This window comes from Dromiciops gliroides, chromosome 3 (assembly GCF_019393635.1).
Source record: "Dromiciops gliroides isolate mDroGli1 chromosome 3, mDroGli1.pri, whole genome shotgun sequence".
Lineage (NCBI taxonomy): Eukaryota > Metazoa > Chordata > Mammalia > Microbiotheria > Microbiotheriidae > Dromiciops > Dromiciops gliroides.
In genome coordinates, this window is record NC_057863.1 from 121,857,791 (window position 1) to 121,883,411 (window position 25,621).

The following is a 25,621-nucleotide window of genomic DNA, read 5'->3' on the forward strand; positions in this document are numbered from 1 at the left end:
TAAGTGTAAAATATGACACTTGGCCTTACAAAGTCAGCTTCACAAATACAAGGTTGGGGAGGTATGACTAGATAGCTCTTAGTCTGAAAAATATCTGAGAGTTTTATTTTGATCCAAGTTCAACAATGTGATATGGAAACCCAGGAAGACAGTGTAGTCTTGGGCTACCTTAAGAGAAGCATAGTGTCCAGGGCTAGGACAGTGCCGGGCACCTGGTAGGCTCTTAATCAGTATTTATTGACTGACAAGGAAGGTGACAGTTCTCTTCTACTGTGCCCTGTTTAGGCCACATCTGAAGTTTAGTGCTCAGTTCTGGACACCATCATGTATACAGAGTCTTTTCATTCTTATGCTTCTGAGTTTTACAAAACCCTTTAAAGTCTGCCTTCTTCCCTCCTGTCTTCCTTTCCAGCTGTCTCCACACTGTGCCACCTGCACTGCAGCCATCATCCTCATTGTCCCACCATATCAACAAAGCAAGCATTTAACCAAGTTCCTGTTCTGTGCTAGGCACTCTACCAAGTGCCACCAGAACCTTGAACTCTGCCCCAGAGAAGCTGGGCTGTGATAGGGGAGCTTCCACCTCATCTAGTCCTGAAGCAGCCCTCTGCTCTACTGCTCAGCCATTGCCACACCTGCCACTGCAAGGGCATTCCCCTGTATCCCACCTTGTGGCTTCCCTTTCTATGCTGTCTTTTCCCATTAGAAGATAAGCTCCTTGGGGACAAGGACTGTTTTGCTTGCTTGTATTTGTATCCCCAGTGCTTAGCACCTAGCATGGTACATAGCAAGCACTTATTAAATGCCCCATCTGTCCATCTCTTATCATTCCATTGAAATTGCTCTCTCAGATAACATCTTATTTTCTCTCTTTCTTTCTAAGGGCCTTTTTGCAATCTGCATCTTTCTCAGAGTCTTTGCATTATTTGAAGCTGTTGACCATCTTCTCCTTCTAGATACTTTCCTATCTGGGTTTTTGTGACACTTCTCTCACCTGGTTCTTTTCCTGTTTTTCTGACAGCTCTTCAGTCTTCTTTACTCATTTTCATCCATGTCAAGCCTGCAAACCATGGATGCCCTGCCAAGGAAGACTCTATCAGTTACTGTCATGCTTTTCCCAAAATGCAGTTCTGATCATGTCACTTATTTCCACAGTAAACTTCAGAGGGCTCCTTATTGCCTCCAGAAGCCAGTGTAAAGCCCTTTTTGGCATTTAAGGTTCCTTATGACCTGAACCCATTCTATCTTTCAAGTTATCTTAAACTTTATTCCTTTCCATACACTCAGATATGACACAGGGCTACATGCTGTTCTGCTCATACAAAATACCATCTCCTGACTGTATATTTGCAGAGACTGTGCCCTTGCTCCTCATGCCTAGAATGTTCCCTTTCCTCACCTCTGCTGCCTGGTTTCCCTCTTTTCCTTCATGATTCAGCCCAACTCTTCTGTAGGAGGCCTTTCCAAGGGAGTTCCTTCACAACCTTTCACTACCACCATGCTGCTAGTGCCTTCCACTGACCATGTATGTATCTTTCACATCCATATACAAAATTGTTTACATGTTTTCTCCTCCATTAGAATGTATTCTCTTTGAGGGTATGAACTGTGTGTTTGCTTTTCTTTGTATCCTCAGCACTTAGCACAGTGCCTGGCACATAGTAAGTGTTTAATAAATGCTTCTTGATGTCCCTCATACGGAGAATGCTCTCCCTGCTTACCTCTGCTTCTTAACTTCCCTGGCTTCTTTCAAAACAACTCAGATCCCACCTTCTGCAAAAGGCTTTTCCTTGCCCCTCTGCTGCTAGTGCCTCCCTTCTGTGTTTATCATTTGTATGTTGCCTCTTCTATTAGGATATAAGCTCCTTGTCTGTAGGAACTGTTTTTGCTTTGACTTGTTACCCCTGTGCTCAATACAGTGCCCTAATATGTGTGTAATGAATGAAAGTTGTGAAATAACTGCTCCATCTCTATTCATGTGCTCCCTAAGAAGCCCTGTGCTGTAATAGAACACTGTGTTTCACATCAGGAGACCTAGGTTAAGATTTTGGCCCTGCTGCTTACTAGCTGTATAAATCGTATAAGTCACAGGGACAGAGACAAGGTGGCAGAGAAAAGTCAGGGAATTGCCGGGGCTCTCCTAAATTTCCCTCCAAACAACTTTAAATAACATCTCAGAACAAATTCTGGAGTGGCAAAACCCACAAAAGGATGGGGTGAAACAGTTTTCCAGCCCAAGACAACTTAGAAGTTTGGCGGAAAAGGTCTGTCATGCCAGGGTAAGAGTGGAGCACCGGCCGGACAAACCAGAATCAGCTGCTGGAGCTTTGGCTTCTGGAGCTCTCAGCACACAGTAAGGGGTTAGGTGGGGCAGTGGAGGGCAGGTTAGACAACTGATTAGCAGGAGATTTCAGGGTTCCCTTTGCTAGCACTGGGTGCAGGATTCTGTTGCATTGCTCATGCACAGATCCAGGTCACAGTCCCAGGGTAAGGAGGAGCACAAGCTTACCAGAGCTTGTGGCCACAGGGAAGCAGGGACCCTTGTCACAGCTCCAGGGTGGAAAAGAGTGCTTGTGGTTGCTCACAGACCAAAGCATAAGCCAGAAAAACGGTGACCACACCTCCTTAGATCATACCACTTTGAAAGAACTGAAAACTTATCTCTAAGAGCAACAGCAAGAAGGCCTGAAATTTGAGACACTTCCCCCTTCACCCTAGGAGCAGAGCCCTACTTAACATAGAATTAAAAGTCAAGAAATAGGCTGGGGAAATGAGCAAACAAACAAGAAGACCCTGACCATAGAAAGCTACTTTGGTGACAGGGAAGATGGAGACACAAACTCAGAAGAAGACAACAAAGTCAAAACTGCTGTATCCAAAGCCTCAAAGAAAAATGTGAATTGGTCTCAGGTGCAAAAAGAATCCCTGGAAGTGCTCAAAAAGAATTTTCAAAATCAAGAGAGGTAGAGGAAAAAATTGGGGAATGAAATGACAGTGATGCAAGAAAATCATGAGAAGAGAATCAATAGTTTGGTAAAGGAGGTGAAAAAAAAACAACCTGAAAAAAATAACATCTTAAAAACAAAAATAGGCTAAATGGTAAAAGAAGCATAAAAATTCACTGAAGAGAACTCCTTAAAAAGAAAAATTAGCCAAATGGAAAAAGATATACAGAAATTTACTGATTGGAACACCTCCTTAAAAAATAGAATTGTACAAATGGAAAAAGAGATAAACAAAAAAAATCACCAAAGTAAAGAACTCCTTAAAAAATAGAATTGGTCCATATATAAAAGGAGGTACAAGAGTTCACAGAAGAAAATAATTCCTTAAAAATTAGAATTGGGGAAGTAGAAGCAAATGATTCCATCAGCTGTCAAAAAGCAATAGGGGCGGCTAGGTGGCACAGTGGATAAAGCACTGGCCTTGAATTCAGGAGGACCTGAGTTCAAATCCAGCCTCAGACGCTTGACACTTAACTAGCTGTGTGACCTTGGGCAAGTCACTTAACCCTCATTGCCCTGAAAAACAAAACAAACAAACAAACAAAAAAGCAATAAAACACAAAGGAATGAAAAAATGTGAAATATCTCATTGGAAAATAGATCCAGAAGAGATAATTTAAAAATTATTGGATTACCTGAAAGTTGTTATTAAAAAAAATAATAAAGGGGCAGCTAGGTGGTGCAGTGGATAGAGCATCGGCCCTGGATTCAGGAGGACCTAAGTTCAAATCCGGCCTTAGACACTTAACACTTACTAGCTGTGTGACCCTGGGCAAGTCATTTAACCCCAATTGCCTCACCAAAAAAATAAATAAATAAAAAGAGGGGGCAACTAGGTGGTGCAGTGGATAAAGCACCAGCCCTGGATTCAGGAGAACCTGAGTTCAAATCTGGCCTCAGACACTTGACGCTTACTAGCTGTGTGACCCTGGGCAAGTTACTTAACCCCCATTGCCCTGCAAAAAAAGGTTTTTTTTAAATAAAAGTAAAAAGAACCTAGACACCGTCTTTAAGAAATTATCAAGGGAAACTGCACTGATATCCTAGAACCAGAGTTTTAAAATAGAAATTGAAAGAATTCACCAATCACCTCCTGAAAGAGATCCCAAAATGAAAACTCCTATGGGTATTGTAGCCAAATTCCAGAGTTACCAGGTCAAGGAGCAAATATTGCGAGCAGCCAGAAAGAAACAATTCAGATATCATGGAGCCAGTCAGGATAACAGAAGATTTAGCAGCTTCTCCATTAAAGATCAGAGAGCTTGGAAAATGATTATTTGGATGGCAAAGGATCTAGGATTACAACCAAGAATCACCTACCTAGAAAAACTGAATATAATCCTTCAGGGGGGAAAATGAGGACTTTCAAACATTCCTGATGAAAAGACCAGAGCTGAATAGATAATTTGACTTTAAAATACAAGAATCAAAAGAAACATAAAAAGTCATATCAGTTGTGTCTAACTCTTTGTGACACCATTTGCGGTTTTCTAGGCGAAGTATAGAATGGTTGCTATTTCCTTCTCCACCTCATTTTGTGGATGGGAAGCTGAGATAGGCAGGGTTGGGTGACTTGTGCAAAGTCATACAGATGGTCGGTGTCTAGGGCCAGATTTTAGCTCAAAGGGAAAGGGGATAAGTCTGCCTGATTCCAAGACCAAGAGTTCTGTCTACTGTAACACCTATCTGCCCATCAATTAGAGAAATGCAAATTAAACAATTCTCAGGAACCACCCCACACCTCTCAGATTGGATATAATATGACAGAAAAGGAAATGGTAGATGTTGGAATGTAGGAAAATTGAGACACTAATGCACTGATGGAGTTGTAAACTGATTCAAACATTCTGAAGAGCAATTTGGACTATGCTCAAAGGGCTATTAAACTGCACATCCTTTGACTCAGCAATACCACTACTACTAGGTCTGTATCCCAAAGAGATAAATGTACATAGATATTTGTAGCAGCTTTTTTTATTGTGGCAAAGAATTAAAAATTGAAAGGATGCCCATCAATTGGGGAATGGCCTGAACAAGTTGTGGTTTATGATTGTGATAGAATACTATTATATTATACCATAAGAAAGGACAAGCAGGATGCTCTCAGAAAAACCTGGAAAGACTTACATGAACTGAAGCAGAGGAAAATGAGCAGAACCATTAGAGCATTGTACACAGTAACAGCAATATTGTACAGTGATCTTAGCTATTTCAGCAATACAGTGATTTATAATACCAAAGGACTTAGGATGAAAAAGGCTATCTATTTCCAGAGAAAGATCTAATGGAGTCTAAATGCAGATTGAAGCATATGTCTTTTTACTTTTTTTCCTTTTTTTTGTCTGTTTTCTTTTACAACATGACCAATATGGAAATGTTTTGCATTACTGTACATGTACAATCTATATCAAATTGCTTGCCTTCTCAATAAGAAGAGCTGGGAGGGAATTTGGAACTCAAAATTTAAAAAAAAAACATGTTAAAAATTGCTTTCACATGTAATTGGGGGAAAATTAAAAATTAAAAAAAATTTTTTTAAAGAACTCGTACAAGTGACCTTTCTCTGATACTCATTTCCTTCATCTATCAAATGACAGTATTGAACTGCATAACTTCTAAATCCCCTTCCTGTTATATCATTGCAGTTATTGTTTTCTATATTGAGGTATCAATGCTAGCTGGGTCCAATGACTTCAACTTCCTTACTGAAGAAAATATGATATTTCAGAGCAAGCTTATAAGCATTTGGTATCTTTCATTTCTTGATCGTAAATCATTTTCTAACAGTTTTTTGTTGTGGTTACTTTTGTATTGTAGTTACTGAATCAAAACTTAAGTTTACGTGGAAGATCTTGTAAAATTCTTCACAGAATTTTCATACTTCTTCATCTTCTGCAACAGATGTTGGTACTCAAACTTTAGTTATCTTTTTCATGGTAGTCTGCTTGCTTATGCTCCCTGTAAGCATCGTAAGGGAAGATCACCAAGTGCTCTGCGAAATCAAATTTGTTTTCTTTGGGCATGTGATGAGAAAACTTCTCCTTGCAACTCCTTTATTCATGTGCCCCAAGAGAACCTGCAGAGCCACCCTTCGATTAAGCTAACCCTGTTTAAATGTTTTCTCCTTTAATTAAGACCTAGACTATCAATATGGATGATGTTCAGTTCTTCCAGTGGTGTGTAAGCTTATTGATTGTTCATTGGTCAAAAGTTTGAGGTTAAAAAGAATATCAGTTAAGTAAATGTAGACAGTGTAAAATCCGCTTAATTCTTAGCGCCTACTAATCACATTTTAGCCACTGAATCATCACTGGACAACTCAGATTTGAGGAATTTTATGCTCTTTTTCTTCCTTTTCATTTATGTAAACAAACAAAAAATCATTACCAGTGGCCAACTTTCTGGTGATGAGCTTTTCTGTCCTTGATAAGGCTGATCTTTTAATATGTTGATGGGACCTAATGACTTGGTCTTATTAGGCTCATACTTGAAGAAGCCTTTTTTGTTTTGGTGGAACCTGGTGGAACTTCTTTTCTAAGCCTTCAAGAACCCAGGATCACCTTAATTATTTTAGAAATTATATACAGGTTTCTGTTATTCAATAACTATGTAATTTCTATTTTCATTTTCATTTTTGAAATTCACTGACTCCAAACAATGTAAGATCATTTTATGCCAATACAAGGAGGGACACAGAAACTGCTAAATACAAAGGCATTTTAGCTTATTATAAATCCATGCTTCAGCCCTTTTATTAAGATTATGGCCTATTGGAAGGAGATCTGTGTCTTACAACCTAAGTTATCTTGGGCAAAAGCAGTATTTTACTTTACACAATCTCATATTTATAAGTAGAGTGAAAACACAATTTCTCATGAGTAGTCATTGAAGTTTTATAAACATGTAGCCATTTCTAGATCTGAATTTTAAAGATGAAAGTGAAAATTCCATTCTTTTTTTCAGTTCCCTGTCCTTCATTGCTTCTCTTTTTTGCCCAAAAGATAATCTTTTTTGATAATAAACATTTTTATTTAAAGTTTTGAGTTCCAAATTCTATCCTTCCTTCCCTCCCTCTCCTGTCCCCTCCCTAAGGCAGTAAGCAGATATAGATTATACATGTGCAGTTATGTAAAGCAAAATTCCAATACAAGAAAACTCCAATAAAAGAAAAAATGAAAGAAATAAAAGTGGAAAATAGCATACTTCAGTCTGTTTCCATCAATATCAGTTCTTTCTTTGAAGGTAGATAGTATGCTTCATCATTAGGCCTTTGGGATTGTCTTGATTACTGTATTGCTGAAAATAACTAAGTCATTCATAGTTCTTCATCAAACAGTATTAATGTCACTATGTACAACATTCTCCTGGTTCTGCTCACTTCACTATGCATCAGTTCGTATAGGTCCAGGCCTTTCTGAAATCATCCTCATCATTTCTTATAGTACAATAATAGTCCATTATGATTATATACCACACCTTATTTATCCATTCCCCAATTGATGGGCATTCCTTTGATTTCCAGTTCTTAGCCATCACAAAAAAGCTGCTATACATATTTGTGTACAAATAGGTCTTTTTTTTTGGCATACCTTTGGGATATAAACCTAGCAGTGGCATTACTCAAGCAGAGGGTATGCACGGTTTTATAACCCTTTGGGCATGGTTCCAAATTATTTCTCCAGAATGGTTGGATCAGTTTACAACTCCACCAATGTGGATTAGCATCCCAGTTTTCCCACATCCCCTCCAACATCCAATATTTTCCTTTTTTTGCTATATTTGCTACTCTGGTAGGTATGAGGTGGTTAGCTCAGAATTGTTTTAATTTGCATTTCTCTGATCAATAGTGATTTAGAGCACTTTCTAAAAGATTACTTTTTTAAAAAGAAATTTGCTTGAGAATTGGCTATATAATGTATTCTCTTTTTATGTAGATTGAAGAGTTGGAGGAAAAACTTAATGATACTCTTCATCAGAAGCAGCTGTTAGCATTGAAATTGGACAACCAGTGACCTTCCAGAAAAAGGGTGGCCAGGTAAAAAACATTTGAAAAGCAACAATATTAATGACAGTAGACTTAAGTTATCATTGCTTTATTTCCTGTCCTGTTTATAGCATGATATATGCCTCAGAACAGTGGACCCAAAGATGTATTCTCTAATTGATTGGTCTTTAATTGTCCCATCAAAAATGGTAGAGAAATTGGGCTACTGAATTAAATATTTGATGATCTGCATTACTCCTTGCTTATCTGCCCAAAATGTTTGAACAGAGAATTATTGAAGCTTCTCTTATGTTTGTAAGAGACAAATATGAAATAATATTGTAGAAAATTAGGGGCCATTACTTTGCCCTAAGGTTTGCCTAGCACACGTGGCTACCTGCACAAAAGATCATATGCTAGGGGCAGCTAGGTGGCGCAGTGGATGGAGCACCGGCCCTGGAGTCAGGAGTACCTGAGTTCAGGTCCGCCTCAGACACTTAAACACACACTTACTAGCTGTGTGAACCCTGGGCAAGTCACTTACCCCAATTGCTCACCAAAAAAAAAAAAAATTCAATGGAAAAAAAGATCATATGCATTTAGAAAAGATTTATGTAATACCTCTTACTGCCAAAAAAGAGAAATCATTGTTAGTTTCTTTTTATAAATCTGTGGAGAATTTCTTGATTAGGCGTTTGTTTGTCTTTTCCATAATGCTTATGATCATTTAAAACACCTCATATTTTATAACATAATATATTACAATAACACACATTTTGAGTATCATTTATATGTCCATTGTAAAGGCAGAGCTCTGACTAGTTATACCATGAAAACTGCATATCTGGAAATAGTAAAAAAAAAATGTAATTTCTGGTATTCCACTTTTGTGAGTTATTTGAAGCTCATTTATTGAAAAGGCTGCATTTCTTCCTTTTTCATAAAATGTGACACTATAGTGTGGCTTGTATTGAGGCTTGTTACAGAATACACTTTGGAATTGTTTGAATAATAATCATTGAATACATCTATTTAATGATGCTCTCTTCTTTTAGTTTAAACAGCAGCATTCCCTATCAGACATAGGCCAACTTCTGTAACGAGCCCCAAATATAGATGGAGATTAAACTCCTGAGTCATAGATATAAATGACAGCATTTTGATTTGTTTCTGATTTCTTGATTTAGAAAAACAGAACGAGAGTTAGGGCAGTGGTTTTCAACCTACTTCAGATAAGCTTAGATAAAATTGCTCATGTTGTTTTAAAATAGGCTGGCAATGGATTGGGTTTTTTTCGGGGAAGATGCAATAGAGCTGTACTATTTACTATAAGATAATTATGCAAATGTCATTTTGCATCATTATCGAGTTGCCTTTTTTCACTTTGCCACTTGGAAATGAATGGAAGGAGTGATTTAAGTCAGAGGAGCGGGGTATTTGATAGGGATTAGTTTCTTTATCCATCTCTATTAAATGTATATAGTGACTTGTTGATGTTGTTTATATTTTCATTGGAATTTTCGGTTAAGGTTTTCAGTTACACTAACTGTGTATCAGAGCTCAAGCTTATCATATGCTATTATCACCATATCTGTCTTATGATATTGAAATATCAGCATTTCACAGCAAAAAGTAGCATTTGGGTTGCTATTTCCTTTGTAGTAAAGTAAAAAGTTATTTACAATGAAGCCTCAGAGGTTTATGTAAGCTCATCTTAACTTTCTCTTAATGTAGAAAAATATCAGGAATTAATGAAACAGGAAATGGAAACCATTTTATTAAGGCAGAAACAGCTAGAGGAGACAAATCATCAGTTAATAGAGAAGGCTGGAGATATTCGTCGTAGCTTGCGTGACTTGGAGTTAACAGAAGATCATTACATGAAATTGAAGTCTCTTCCTGAGGATCATACTTTCTATCCTGAATATGTATCTGTGAGTTTTTTTTTTTTTTAAAAAGCACTATAAAAATATTTTAAACGCTTAATTTTAATGAGACCATAACAGGCAACATAGTTCCTGTTGTTATCTGTTTACAACTGTTTAATACTAGGGCATCATTGAAAATATCATTTTTTTTTTACAGAAAGACAAGGGTTTTGGAATGAACACTTGGCCAGTTTATTTAAAATTTGGGAAATTTGGTTGTTCACTTGATGCTTGATGATAATCATAGTGCGTTATGGGCCTCCACATCTCTCCTGTACCTTTGTATGCAAGTTCAGCCAAAATTCACAGAAGAATTACTTACTTGAGCAAGTGCTTCATATAGATACTTTCAGAGAAAATTACGATTATTCACTGAAGAGATTGATAGAACCTTTGTAATCACCTAATATTATTACTCATTTTATAATTGAGAAACTCAGACTCAAATGAGGTTCACGTGGTTACAAGAGTAAGTGGCAGAGCCGAGAATTTGACCCTACTTACCCTAATTCTAAGTACAGCACTCCTTCCCTGAAGCATGCTATCTCCATCCAATAAGGAAAGAATCCTAGAAAACAGTGATTGAGATGAAATAGCCTAGTTGATCATGATGGATGGGTCAGCCTGAAGGGTGACTAACTAGCCCCTGGCCACCGAAAGTATTTCTCCTTTATTAGTGTTTAATGAACAGGTGACTGTGTAAGCTTGCATATATTACTTTGTAATTGGATTTCAAAGTCACTTATTAATGACATCTCTTTTTTTCAGATTCGGTTCTATGAAGTAGTGAATCTTTAAGAAAGAAGTAAATGAAATGCAGGTGAAAAAGAATGACCTTTCAGAAGAACTAGCTGACTACAATCCCAGCTAAAGCGATTGTCAGAGGTTTGTATCATTGGATTTATTGTTAAGAGAAAAACATTCTCTTTTATGTTATACCCTAATCTTATCCTGATAATGAACCTAATTTGAGCTTTCTAATGTCTTCATGGTTGTCAAGGGGCTGGCTGGGAGAGGCCCACTTTTCTAATGAGGTCGCATATGGAAGAATGACTGCTTGCCATACTCCCCTTTCCACTGTGGATCTTCACAAGCAATTGATACTGCGGAGGAGGTAGTGGCAGTAGAGAGGAGGCAGGGACACAGTCAAGGAGAGAAGGAGAAAGAAGCTTGAAGGTAGCAGGTAGCTGATTCAATAAGACTTGATTTACCTTTCAAGGAACCTCAGTATATCCCATCCCTGAGTAGTATATATACTAAGAATACTGAGTTTTCCTTGAAAGTGTCCCTACCTCCTCTCTACAGATATGTTACCTGTGAATAGGAATTTTTCTAAGAAATAAGTGCCAGTTTCCCTTCTCAAAGTCTTCTTGCAAAAGGAATAGACAAGGAACAGTAATTCCAAGGCAGTATACATGACAGCTTAGAAAAGAAAGGGAGATGAAAGAATGAGCAGAGATTTTCTATACTCCTAACCCATTTACAGAGGAATGGAGCACCTCTCCTGCCTCAGAGTGTCATCCAGCTACGCTGGGGATCTGAGCCACTGGAGTGGCAAACAAGCCCAGTTGAGACCGCATCACAAATTAGAGCTGGGAGGACCTCAGGGCTTCCATAAATCCAGTCCCTCATTTCATTTATAGGCAGCCAGGTCTAGTGGGCAGGTCCCAATTCTACACTCACTGAATGCATGACCTCGATTCTGTCACCCTCACTTTCTCAGTACTCCAGCCAACTCTCTAAGACTGTTGGCTGCAGAGAGATTCTGACATGCATTGATAAAGGAAATTGTTCACTGGCTTCTAGTTCCAGCTAAAACCCTACTTCCGCAGGAAGTCTTTTCTAACCAGTCTCAATTTTGGTTCCTTCCCTCTTGATTATTTCTATTTAGCTGTTTGTACAAAATTATTTAAACATTATCTCTCTATAAGATTATGAGCTCTTTTAAGAGCTTTTTTTTGGTCTTTTACTTTTTCTTTGTATTCCTCACACTGGCACAGTGCCTGACACTTAATAATGCTTGTTGACTGACTGGAGAAGAGAAAAATTAGGAGAATGTGAAACCATCTTAACGTATTTTAAGACTGTGATATGGAAAAAGGAGGATGGGTTCTGTGTGGCTTCAGAAGGTTGTGGTTGGAAGTTACAGAGGCTTAAAGTCAGGAACAACTTCCTTAAAGTGCTATCCATAATTGAAATGAGCTACCTCTGGGGGAGTTAAGCTTCTCCTTATTAAAGGTCTTTAAGCAGAAGCTTAATTGACCACTTGTTGGTTATATTGTGGGAATTATTTTTTAGGTATGATTGGACTAGATATTCAATGAGGTCCCTTCCAACTCCCCAAATTATATGATTCTTCCTATATAAATTTCAACTGAATATATGGTATATAAGGGAAAAACAAAAAGACAAAAAAAAAATCCTAAGAAGGAGAGGTGAGATAATGATGTTGAGGGAAAAGCAGGAAGAGAAGAGGATATTGCTGATGGTTTGGGCATTTTCTGGTCTTCAGAACTGTTTGGAATGTATCAGAATACTATTTTATTAAACATTGATTTAAAATGACATTGTTTTTAGTCAGATCTGTCTACGAAATATATTTTAGCACTAAAGATTAATTATCACATACAGCAATAGAACCTTTAGTGCTAAATATATTTCGTAGACAGATCTGACTAAAAACAATGCCATGTAGTAAAGGTGATACGATTGTGTAGATGGAAAATTGGAAAACGAATTCAGGATGACAATTGGACATTTCAATCAAGAAAAAACAATTCATACTTATAGAACTGATAGGCCCTGAGTTAATAGGTAAAGTTAGAAAAGCAAGCTACCAAGTCCTTTATAGATTCTTCTTGAAGGAGCATGCTATTATAACAAAAAAGTTAATTGATATATTGAACATTGTTAGGAACACTTTGGAAACAGAGTAGAAAATGTTATCCTATGCTTATTCTTCATCATTCCCTCTCCCTCCTAAACCAGTTTTTTTTCTCTTAACATGCTCTCCACCCTTTCTTACTTTCTCAGTCTCTCACCCCTTGCTCTGGCCATACTTTATTCTTTTCAGTCTCTGAAGTTAACCAGTTTAAACAATACATTGTCTCAGCTTTCAAATCTTTCATCCTACCTTTTCTATCACTAGTGGTTTATATCTTTGCACTCAGCTATGGATTACTCTTGCCATTTGCCTTGGCCACTCTACTTCTATCTTGCTGATACCCCTCAAAAGAAGTTTTGATCATTGTGTCCCCTTCAAAGAGTCAGTCATGTGAGGAGGTAAGTTGAAGACAAATATAAAAAGCACTTCTTTTGTTGTTTTGTTCCTCATTCATTTCAGTCATGACTGACTCATTGCAACCCCATTTGGACTTTTTCTGGGAAAAGATACTGGGCGGTTTTACATTCTTTCTCCAGCATATTTTACATGTGAGGAAGCTGAGGCAAACAGGGTTAAGTGACTTGTCCAGGGTCACACAATCAAGTGTTCTGAGGCTACATTTGAACTAAAAAAAAAAAAAGTCCTTCTTGACTCCAGGCCTATCTCTTTATCCACTGTGCTAACCTAGCTACCAAAATATTTCTCACTGTATAGTAAATCTATGAGCCTTATGAGAAACTAAGAAAATAACTAGATTTAGAAACAGTATGAACATATTCAGAAATGGTAGGTCCGTAAAAGTTCATTAGGAGAGACTAGGATGTTTAGGTGGGGAGAAGGAAGGAGTGAAATTGTCAAAGACATATACTCAATTTGATTGGTTGACCCGTATGCCTGGTCTTACTATGGCCTTATTTCTTTTTCACACAAGAGGCAGCATCTTCCACCTGATTTTCAATTAAATTTAGGCCATTGGAAATTGTCTCCTAGTTAGAAGCAAGTTATCTACCTTTTGTAAAAACCATAAGCAGAGCGTATGATGATCACACAAAACTATAACAAATCTTTGCAGCTTTCAACGGAATTTGAAAATTCTGATGGTATGAAATTAGCCATATAATTTTCTGTCTGAAAGGATTATATAAATCTACAGTTTCAGCCCTGTGGGAACTTATTTCCTCAGAAAGAAAGCCTATCAGCTAATTTAAATCTTGTCCTAAATTATAAGCTACATAAGTCTATTGTAAATGAACAATCTTCATTTTGTTGTTCACATGTTAGCTCTTAATTTAAATTGTGGGTTTAACCTGAGGCCATTTGTAATGGAATGATTTTTAAACTTATACAGTGATAGTCTGGCATCTACTCTAATCATGTTGAAACATGTCTGTCACATTTGTGCATTTCTAGGTTCCCCTCCACATTTTAGGGAAAAACATTAGTAAGCTTGAAAGTGTCCATATTGATTCCAGAGTAAAAGGAGTTATAAAAGATCATGCCTTATGAGGATCATTTGAAAGGAATTGAAGATGGTTAGCCTTTAGAAGAGAAGATAGAGGGTAGATGCTGATGGTTGTCCTCAAGAACTCAAAAGGGATGTTTGTGGAAAAGGAATTGGATTTATTCTCCTTGGCTCCTGAGAGTCAAACCAGGGGAAATAGTTGGGAGGTATTGGTGCAAACTTATGCTTTATGGAAAAAAAACTTTCCTAACAGAGCTTTCACAAAGCAGAAAAGACTGCTATAGGAGACAGAAGGTTCTCCTACACCAGAAGTCTTAAGTAAAGGCTACATGACTACTTGTCAAATGTGTTGTCAGTTTGGGGTACCAGATAGAGCACTGGACTTGGAATCAGGAAAAACTGAGTTTATTGATGTCATGATCTTATGGCCTTCTGATAAATTCTGTTTTTTCAATAATAGGTCAGAATTACAGTCTACTATATGAAGCTATTTAGTTAATTTGGCATTATATGCTGTAGTACTTATACTTATAAGTCTAATGAGGGAAAGTAAACAACTCAATATAAAGAACAAATAAGTCTCCATTTAAAATGGCTATTAAGTTCCATGAGGAAATACCAAAGTAAAAAAAAAATTTTTCTTGTGAAAACTTGGGTGACTAGGAAGCAATGAAAGTATGTTTTACTCAAGATACTTCCTTGTTCAGCAGCCTCATTATATTTCTGGAAACAAAACCTGCAAGGTAACTTTTAGACTGAACTTAAACGTTCAAAAGCAAGTTTTTATTTGCATTGGACAAAAAGTAGGCATTTTAACAAGTGACACATTCTTGTCATTGAGTTTTTTATAATGTGTTATGGTTATCAGAATACGGCCTATTTTCTAGGGTCTTCTCAGACTCAACTGATTTTTTTGGGGGGGGAGGGTAAGGCAATTGGGGTCAAGTGACTTGCCCAGGGTCACACAGCTAGTAAGTGTCAAGTGTCAAGAGATCACATTTGAACTCAAGTCCTCCTGATTCCAGGGCTGGTTCTCTATCCACTGTGCCACATAGCTGCCCCTCAACTGATTTTTTTAAACAAATATTCATGTGGTATTTTTAAGGTTTGCCAAGCACTTTACATATGTTATCTCATTTGATCATCACAGCAACCCTGTGAAATTGGTGCTTCATTATTATCTCTGTTTTATAGATGAGGAAACTAAGGCTCAAAGAAGTTATGTGACTTGCCCAGGGTTTCACAGCTAGAAACTCTGAGTGGCAAAATTTAAACTCAGATCTTCCTCATCAAGTCCAAACCCAGCTGCCTGCTAAAGTACCTTCATAAATAGGGGAAGGGAACAAGTACCTGCTATGTTAAGTACCTGCTATGTATCAGGCCCTTTGATAAGTACTTTACAAATGTCTCCTTTGATCCCCACAACAACCCTGCGAGGTAGGTGCTATAATGATCCCCGTTCTGCAGATAAGGTGACTTGCCCATAGTTATTCAGCTAATGACTATCTGAAGCTGGATTTGAATTCAGGTCATCCTGACTCCAGGCCCAGCACTCTATCTACTGAACCACTTACCGTACATTCTTATGTTGTCAGCTCTCAGGGATCAGTCCCTTTTCCTCTTCAGTCCATCTTCCACAAAGCTGCCAAATTGATATTCCCAACCACTGGTCTAACCCAAGAAGATTGAATGGCTCTCTCTTGCCTCCAGCATCAAATATTAACTCCTTCGTTTGGCATTTAAGGCTCTTTGTTATCTGGTTTCAACCTGTCTTTCCAGGACTCCTACACATTTCCCCCCATATATTCTGTAATACAGTCAAATTGACCTTCTTGCTTTTGGCTGTGCCATGACTTTCCATCTCCAGTCATCATGCTTTTGAACAGGTTCTTCCTCATTCCTAGAAGGCTCTCCCTCTTCTCCACTGTTTGAAATCTCCCCAGAATATAAATCGCTACTTTTGTATCTATAGTGCCTGCACAGTGCATTATAGTAACAGGTGCTTAATCATATTTGTTTAAATGAGTGATCCTAGAGTACTTAACAAATTCATTGAGAAATAAGTTAAAGCTTTGCATAGATAGATACCACAGAGAAAGTATTAATTTACTTCCTATATATGGTTTAAAACAGGTTATGAAGAGGAGATTCAGGAGTTAACATATATAAGATATGTTTTTTTAGTCTCTATCTCCTTAATGCAAATAGCATTCTTACTAATTAAGCAAATAGCATTATTTTTATTCTAAGTGATGTAATTATGAAGTAGTATATTAAGCAGGAACTTATACAGGAATAATGGAGAATCTAATAGAGAATATAATTTTATAGTAGAGAATCTAAGATTAGGCTTTAGAGTTACAGAAACCTAGTTCCTGCCCAGATCACTAAACCTTTTTACTTCATTATAAATTTTATGGATCTTAAAATATGCATCTATTTTACATGTATATCTTCTACATATATATAAATAACATACAATAAAAGAATGTAAAAACTAGCAAAAAATTTTAAGTATGACATGAATGTATCATTTGCAGCACATATTAAATTGGAAAACATAACGTTGAATAATTTCATAGGTTTTCTTCCTGTTTGCTCAGTATGGAACCTAACAGTTTTTTCCTCTCAATTTTATTACAATCTTTCTGACCTTGAATAAACCTGGAGACCCTGTTAATCAACTCTTTGATCAGAAATAGTTTTGAGGAACTTGATTACCACTTTTTACTAATGTAAAATATTATTTCATTTTAAAAGAGATTATAGCCATTTGGGGCTAAATTATGATTCATTGTTCTAACTGTCTTTATATATACTATGTTATAGTTTTATTCAAATCAATTTAATAAGCATTGTAAACTCCAGTTTTTATCATCTGACTTAGATCTGATTTTGAAGCCTTGTTCTGCTCCTTGAGCAATTCATGGAAACTCTCTGGTATTTAGTTTCTTATGAGAAAATGGTCAGGGATCACAGGATCATAGTTTTAGAGCTAGAAGGAACCTCAGAGGTGATTTAATCCAACCAACTAATTTTAGGAGCTGAGACCCAGAGAGTTTAAATGATTGCCCAAGATCATGCAGGTAATAAATGGCAGATGCATTATATCATTTGTCTGTTGTTTTTTTCATTTGTGTTGGTGTTTTACTCCACAGTAAACAGCATGTTTAATGAAGTGAAGTACTATATCTCATATAAACTCTGAAACTCCCCCAATGCCTAGTAAAGCACTTAATATTTGTTGTTGTTGTTGTGTCTTAACATGTCCTTTTAGAAATGGAGCTCAAGGGTTCTCTACATGCTATTTTCTATGTAATTGTTCTCATACTTCATTACTTTAATCAAGGTATAATTTCATTTTGGATGGTTAGATGGATACAGATCATAAATGACCTCTGAGGTAGTGCAGTAGATAGATAGCTGGACCTTGAATCAAGGTAGACTGGTGTTAAAAATCTGGCTTCATACACTAACTGTATGACCCTAGGTAAGTCATGTAACCTTTTGGCCTCAGTTTCCTCAACTGTTAAATGTAGATAATAATAGTAACTCTGACTTTCCATAGTTGTGAGGATCAAATAAGATAATATTTGTAAAGCATTCAGCACACTGCCTGGTACATAGTAGGCAATATAAATGCTAATTATTGTTATTAATTGGCCTTATCTTTTCTTCTTTTGTGATTCTCATCCATGTCTTTTTTTTTTTCCTTTTTTTGGTAAATCTTTGCTTCTTAATATATCTTAGATATTTTGTTCCCACATTGGACTGTGCTTCATTGGAACCTACATGAAGGTCTTACACTGATGCTTCATCCTGGTATGAGGGTGACCTTTTGTTTCTTTAAGCCTGTATAAATAGGGAACGAGCTCTGACAGGTGCTACCAAGCTGAATGTCTGTTGTGTGAGGCCCATTTTCAGCTGAAGCCAGAAAAGCTCACCAACAGAATGGCTATAGGGTAGTGAATTTTTCAGGCACAGTAACTCTGAAAGACCATAGACTTCCATGTACATTTTTAGAGAGAATACCCACAACCAATGAAATCACAGTTCTCTAAAGCATCATAATAAAAAAAAAAGTGAAATCCTTGAATTCTGTATTATAAAAGTGAAATGACAAATGACAAAATGAAAAAGCAGAATCAGAATTCAAGATTAACTTTAAGCTCTCCAGTTTGTCTTTTGGGGTTTTTTAAACTGCAGATGGATAATACTCAAGCACTTCATGAAGTCCTACATTTCTCCCTTTTATAGAAATAAGAGTTTTAACCTTGTGGCTTGAAGGAGTGAATGAGGAAGATATAACAAGTAAAAATAACTGGTGTTGGGGCGGCTAGGTGGTGCGGTGGATAAAGCGCTGGCCCTGGATTCAGGAGTACCTGAGTTCAAATCCAGCCTTAGACACTTAACACTTACTAGCTGTGTGACCCTGGGCAAGTCACTTAACCCCAATTGCCTCACTTTAAAAAAAAAATAATAATAATAACTGGTGTTAGGAAAGTTAAAGGAAAAGGTCAGCTGGACAATAACATTTAAGTATAGTGAATATATATAAGTGTAATGAGATGACCAAGGATAATGAGACACAATTCCTACATCAGAAATTTAAAGCATTTTAGTTTTCGAGTAGAATTTCAAAATAATGAACTTTTATTGGTACTATTTGCAAAGAAATAGAACCATGATAAAAGTTTTCTAGCATGTGAAAAATAACAAAGATAAATGGTGGCATTTTTAGAATAGTTTTGCAATTACAGAAAGTGGCCACACTACTTTTTATAGCATAACTTTGATGTCTAAAGCCACTCAAAACAATGAATTTTTGGAAGTTTCCTCAATACCTAAAATTATAAATCATGTTTTTATTAATAAAAATTTATATTTATTTATAAATTTACATATCCTATTTTCACATTTATATATCCTATTTTCCTTTTATAAGGCGGTTTATGTACATTATATCACTTGAAGCTTACATAGTTTTATAAAATGTGCTTTTATTAGCATCATTTTATTGATGAGGAAACCTTGGCTTCAAAAAGTTAATTAATTGGGGCAGCTAGGTGGCGCAGTGGATAGAGCACGGGCCCTGGAGTCAGGAGTACCTGAGTTCAAATCTGGCCTCAGACACATAACACTTACTAGCTGTGTGACCCTGGTCAAGTCACTTAACCCCAACTGCCTCACTTTAAAAAAAAAAAAAGTTAATTAATTTTCCCAGGGTTCTCTCTCTATTCTAGTATAAGGCAGGAATCTGAGGTCTTCCTAGCTCCAAGACCAGCACTCTATAACTGTCTCTATTATTACTTCCCTGCACAGAGTAGACATCTAGTAAAGGTTTCTTGAATTTAAATTCTCTTAAATTAAAATGAATAATCTGTTTGAAACCTATGATCAAATAAATGAAAAATATGAAGGAAAACTCACCTGTCATAAGCAAACTATTCGTATCTATTTTAATAACTATAGCAGACTTTTAAATGCATACATTTATGCACTTATGCCTGTCTCAAAGTTTTAAAATGATTTCAGGGTCTGAGAAACATGTGGTTCTTTGTAGAGTAGGAATCTCAATTAATAACTGGAAAAGTACGACTTGCTTAGTGTTAGTAGCAAAACAGACTTGTATTTCACTTAGTTGTGAAATCAAAAGATCCTCAAGAGCAGGAATTCCTAACCCTTTTTGTTTCATGGACCCCTCTGGCAGGCTGGTGAAACCTATGTTCTGGCCCTTCCTTTTTGGAGTTTTTCTGTAGAGAATGAAGTGTCTTGTACTGGTTGAAATCTCTATATAATTGGACTGTAGGGAAGGGGATACGTAATCAAAGAGGTGGATTTACTTTAGATTCTTGGATTCACTTTGTTACTTGACTAACAAAGGAATGACTATTGTTTCCTTAATAACTTGGCAACAAACCCTTTGTTTTGCTCCATATTTTCTATATCAATTAAACCTTCATGGGTACAGTGAAAAAAAAAGAAACCTGTAGATCTCTTCTCAGAACATTGATTTGTTGTCTACATTCTCAATGGAAGGAAATGATAACTTTCATTTAGAGATTAATGAAAATAAAAATTTCTTGATGCTTCTTCACTTTCTGCCATCAAAGTGTTATCATCTGCCTGTCTGAGATTGTTGATATTTCTCCTGGCAGCATTAATTCCAGCTTTTCACTCATTCAGCCTGGCATTTTGCATGATATGCTCTGCATATAAGTTAAATAAATAGGGTGACAATATACAGCCTTGTTGTACTCCTTTTCCAATCTTAAACCAATCAGTTATTTCATGTTTGGGTCTGACTGTTGCTTCTTGGCCCAGATATTGGTTCCTCAGGAGACAAGTAAGATGATCTGGTACTCCCATCTCTTTGATGACTTGCCACATTTTGTTGTGATCCACACAGTCAAAGGCTTTAGTGTAGTCAATGAAGCAGAGGTCACTGTTTTTCTGGAACTCCCTTGCTTTCTCTATAATCCAGTAAATGCTGGCAATCTGATCTCTAGTTCCTTTGCTTCTTCAAAAACTAGCTTGCTCTTCTGGTAATTCTTGATTCACATATTGCTGAAGCCTAGCTTGTAGAATCTTAAGCATAACCTTGCTAGCATGTGAAATAAGCACAATTGTTTGGTAATTTAAATATTCTTTATATTCAACATTTAGCTGTTCAGGGGAAATTTGTTAGTGGTGAGCAAGACTTACAGATTATGTGTTGCGACTATTTTATATCCAAGAATCTATTTGTCAATTCAGTTTTTAAAAATTAACTAATATGTTACTTAAGTTTTGAACTATGATTTTAGAATGAAAGGCATAATATCCTATTTCCAATCTGATAGCTATCCTGTCTCTCTACATGAAAGAGATAAGTCTATTCATTAATATGTTGTTTAATAGTATGCTGACATACACGTTACCACAGAGATCCCAGGTTGCAAAGTGTGAGGCATAAAAGATATAAATGAAATTAATTATATTTAAAGTAACTTCATTTTGATTTGTATATCTCTTGGCTATTTAAAAAGTGCTAGTCTCTATCTTTTTTAAGCCATTTTATATTTTAGATAAAAATTTAATTTTAAATCAGATGTTATTTTAGTCAGTGAGTTTTCATTATTTAATTTGTAATTTTAGTTACACAATGGATAAATGGACTTTTCTGAATCAGCCTGGGGAGTGAACTGACGTTTATGAAATTGTTCCTAGGGGAAAATGTATTTTGAGTTCTACTTTCAACTAACTGAGATGCAAGATGGTAAAGTAAGCTGACTCTCAGCATAGGAATCACATCCTAATACCTTTATTCAATAAATAATTAGCCAATTAGAAAACAGAATGGTACCTCTACACTCCTGAAATAACAGTTGAGAGTTTAGTGAAAAATCCATACTCTATACCATTATCTCTACTTTAACCTGCCATGTACCTCTTATAACCAATGACAGTGGGCATCACTTTAGAGCTTTGGCTGAGGTGAATTTTGTCACTACCATTTTTTCTGATTCACACATCAGACTACAAATGAGAGAATAGATCATTTAGAACACAACAGAATCAAAGGTAATAAAGGCTTGAGAAGAGAAAATAGAAAGTATGAAACAGTATTATTCATCTGGAGGAAAATTTGACAAATAAGGAGAAAAAACATTTTAAAATCCAAGTTCTGTGCCAAAGTGACTAACACAGAAGATATGCAGCACAGAGATAATTTGAAAGTCATGGATATCCCAGAAAGGCATGATAAAGTGAAAAGTCTGAATACTGTACTGTTGTTGATAGCTATTAAAGAGGGCATAGTAAACATTCAGAGAATCCATAGATTCTGACAGAGAAATCTCTAAGCTTGAGTAACCAAGGAATGTAATGATTAAACTTCACATTTTAGCGCCAGAAGACAAATATTGCAAGGAAGCAGCCAAGAAAAGTACCTTTTTCTGTCAAGGAAAATACATTTAATTAATTAATCCAAGACTATTCCTTTTCTAACAAAAAACAGTGTTAACAAAAAGCAGAGATGATCAGGAACCGTCCAAGAATAACATCCTGCAAAGCTGAGTTTATTCAAAAGGAACAATATAACAATAAAAGAGAAGCATTCAAGTCTTTCTCCCTCCAAATTTACCAAAGTTACACAGGCTTTAGTTTCCTCATAAACACTTTAAACAGGAGAACCACAAAAAAAAGCAAATAAATGTAGTTAACTAGAAAAGACTAGATTAAATCCATTCTCAGGAGTTTGAGAAAGATAATATTATTACAAAGAAAATTATTACATTAATAAAAGAACAGAGAAATACTGAGGCAAAAAGATCTAAATCAGGCTGAAGATTTCAAAATGAGATAAAAGAGCTAGGAAAAGAGGAGAAAGAATGAAAATAATATGCAAAAACTCACATTACCTGAAAATGAATTATTTTGAGTTAGAGGGAGTGTCGAGTTATTGATAACTCAAGAGAGAAGTTATTCAACTGGGGAGCAAAGAAGCAAATAATATTAGAAAACCATAGATGTCTCCTTCCCCTCCTTGCTCAGTGAAGAGAGGAGAAAGCAGTCTCTTTGTTTCTTTACTTGTAGATATTGGAAGGGAAGGGTAAAAACAAGTGGAAGGACAAATGAAAACGAAAATACCTCTGAAGTTTGACAAAAAAAATACCTCTGCAATTTGACAAAAAAAAAAATAGAAATGGTCAGTATTGAAGAGGCTTTGGAAAGATAAGCCAACCAATACTTTGGTGGTGGTGTGAATTTGTCCAATCATCCTGAAAGAAGGCCTGGAATCATGCTAGAAAAGTGAATAAGGTGTCCACCATACTCTTTGACCCAGAGATCCCCTTATACCCCCAAGGAGATTAAAGATAGAAGCAAGTCCCATATATACAAAAAATACTCATAGCACTTTTTGTAGTAGCAAAGTACTTTAAACACAAAACAGATGTATGTTGACTGAGGAATGGTTAAACTAATTGGTTTGTATGAATATAGTAAATTCATTGTAAGGTGATCTCTCCTGATATATGTACACACATATATACATATGCATACACAACATATAGAAGATAGAATTGAATGGGGAAAGAAAATTCAGATTCTTAGGAGGCTACAGTAATAATACAGATGATAAAGCTCCCAACCGAGTGAGTAGCTATGTGAGTACAGAGAAAGGGATCTGACATATGAGATATGGTAGAGGTAGAAATAGAAGGATTTTGCAAATAATTGGAATGAGGAACTGAGGATGATGCTGAGTTTATGAACCTGGCAGACTAGAAGAATGGTGATGTCTTCGACAGAAATAGGGAAGTTGGAAAGATGTTTTGAGGGAAAGATGAGTTCTATTTAATGTTGAATTTGAGATGTCTCTGGAATATCATGAATGGAATGTCCAGAAAGCAGTTAGTGGTATAGATGAGTTCTGTTTTAGACCTGTGGAGTTTGAGACGTCTCTGGGACATCCTATGTGAAATGTCTAGTAAGCAGTTAGTGATATAGGACTGAAGCTCAAGGGAGAGACTGGGGCTGAGTGTACTGATCTGTGAGTCACCTGCAGAGAGATTATAAAATAAAGGCCCAGAAAGTGATGAAGCCACTTAGAGTGTAGAGAGGAAAAAGAGGGTGCAGGACAGAGCCAGTAATACACATAGTGTGATATGGACAACGAGCAAGCTAAGAGAACAGGAAAGAGTAAGAGGAGAACAGTGCTATAGAAACCCAGGAAGAGAGATTGTACAGTAGCAGAGGTTGTTTACCTGTCATGCATCTGGTCAAGAAGACTGAGGGCTGAAAAAAGACCATTGGATTTGGCAAGTAAGAGATAATTGGTCATTTTGGAGAGGGCTGCTTTGGTTTATTGATAAAATCAGAAATCAGTGAGTAAAAGGAATGGAAGTAAAAGAAATGAGTACAGATAGCTTTTTCTTGGGGTCTGGGTGAGGAAAAGAGGAGATAGTTAAATTATCAGTTGAATTTAAAGGAAAAATTCCCTGTTCCAGATGAATTTACAATAAATTAGAATTTAATTCCATCAAAAATGTAAAGCGCAATATTTAGATTATTTTTTACTCTTGAATTAGTGAACAGAAATGCCTTTTTATTAGGCTCCTTTTATGTTAAAAATATGTTCATATAACCCAGACCAGGGAGGGATAAAACAAAGTAACCTGTAGACCACTATAACTAATTTTGATGGAGAGGGATAGAGGTCTGGAATTATGATTTCATTGGTAAAGGGAAATCCTGATGTGGAAACTTACTCTACCAGTGAAAAAGCTTTGCCATTTATAGTCTTAGTTACCTAAGATACTGAGAGATTAAATGATTTGCTTAAGGTCACACAGCAAATGTGTCACTGCAAAAAAATTTAAGCAAAAATTTAGCAGAGACTACACAGTGTCTTTAAAAGTAATCACTATGACCAAGTTCATTTATTCCTATCAGTGAACAAGATTAACCATATAAACTACCTGGAATCTTAGAGCTAGAAGGAAATTTAAAGACCATTTAGTTAAATCCTTTCATTTTATAAGATACAAAAGATGAAGGAACCAAGATCTAGTATTACATTTAGTGGCAAAATATTAACTTTTGCAATAAGGATGGGGTAAAACATCTTACTCATGCATCAGTAACTTCAGTAAATACTTTGGGCTTATTTGGGTCGGGGTTGGTCATATAGGGGCCTGTCCAACAAGAGGATCATTATCTCAATTGGGCCCATTGCTCCTGCCTTTGAGTAAAACTCCGGGAAAGTCTGAATAAAGCTTAATTATGATTGTTATCTAGGTTTGTCCAAAGTGAGCAAAAGGGTTCCCAATTACCACATAGGGTCTCACTGTAGAATATGACTGTTGACTATGTGACAACCTTCATTTCACCTACCACAGAAAATGTGTGAATTTAAAGGACTCACAGAAACACTTAAAGAAACATTCTCCATCTTGCAGTGGTACCTTATGAGCAAATACTAATATCCATTGACTAAACCTACATCTTCTGCCCCTTTGTGGTTTGGCTTTTTAGTCCTTAAACTACAAAGTAGTTCTCTGTTGAGGATACTCTTTTTATCTCTAAGAAGGTTAGGGAAATCTTTTCCAACTCTGGGAGGCTGATTCCCAACTCTTGAACTCAGGAACTCTGATTATCTTGGAAACTTTTAAAGTTGAAAAAAAAGAGTACTCTGATCAGAGCTCATAAAAGAAAGCAGTTTGAATAAGGTATTTAAGAACTAGAAACCCAGCCATTCTCCAGTTAGTGCTGTCCTGGACATGCACAGGTCACATGAACCTCTTGCAAGTCACCAAGATCTGCTCTTGGAGTGGAAGAGATAGAGCAAGAAATCCCCTTCCCTCCTTTACTATA

General features: G+C 36.5%; 1 protein-coding gene across 1 annotated transcript in view; it reads left to right on the forward strand.

Moving 5' to 3' along the window:
* PIBF1 (progesterone immunomodulatory binding factor 1) overlaps positions 1-25,621 on the forward strand; it is a 276,844-nt gene that overhangs the window by 9,454 nt on the left and 241,769 nt on the right. Inside the window, 5 exon segments of the mRNA XM_043990666.1 lie at positions 7,940-8,033; positions 9,718-9,923; positions 10,686-10,708; positions 10,710-10,774; positions 10,777-10,802. Coding sequence (XP_043846601.1) covers positions 7,940-8,033; positions 9,718-9,923; positions 10,686-10,708; positions 10,710-10,774; positions 10,777-10,802 — 414 coding nt within the window.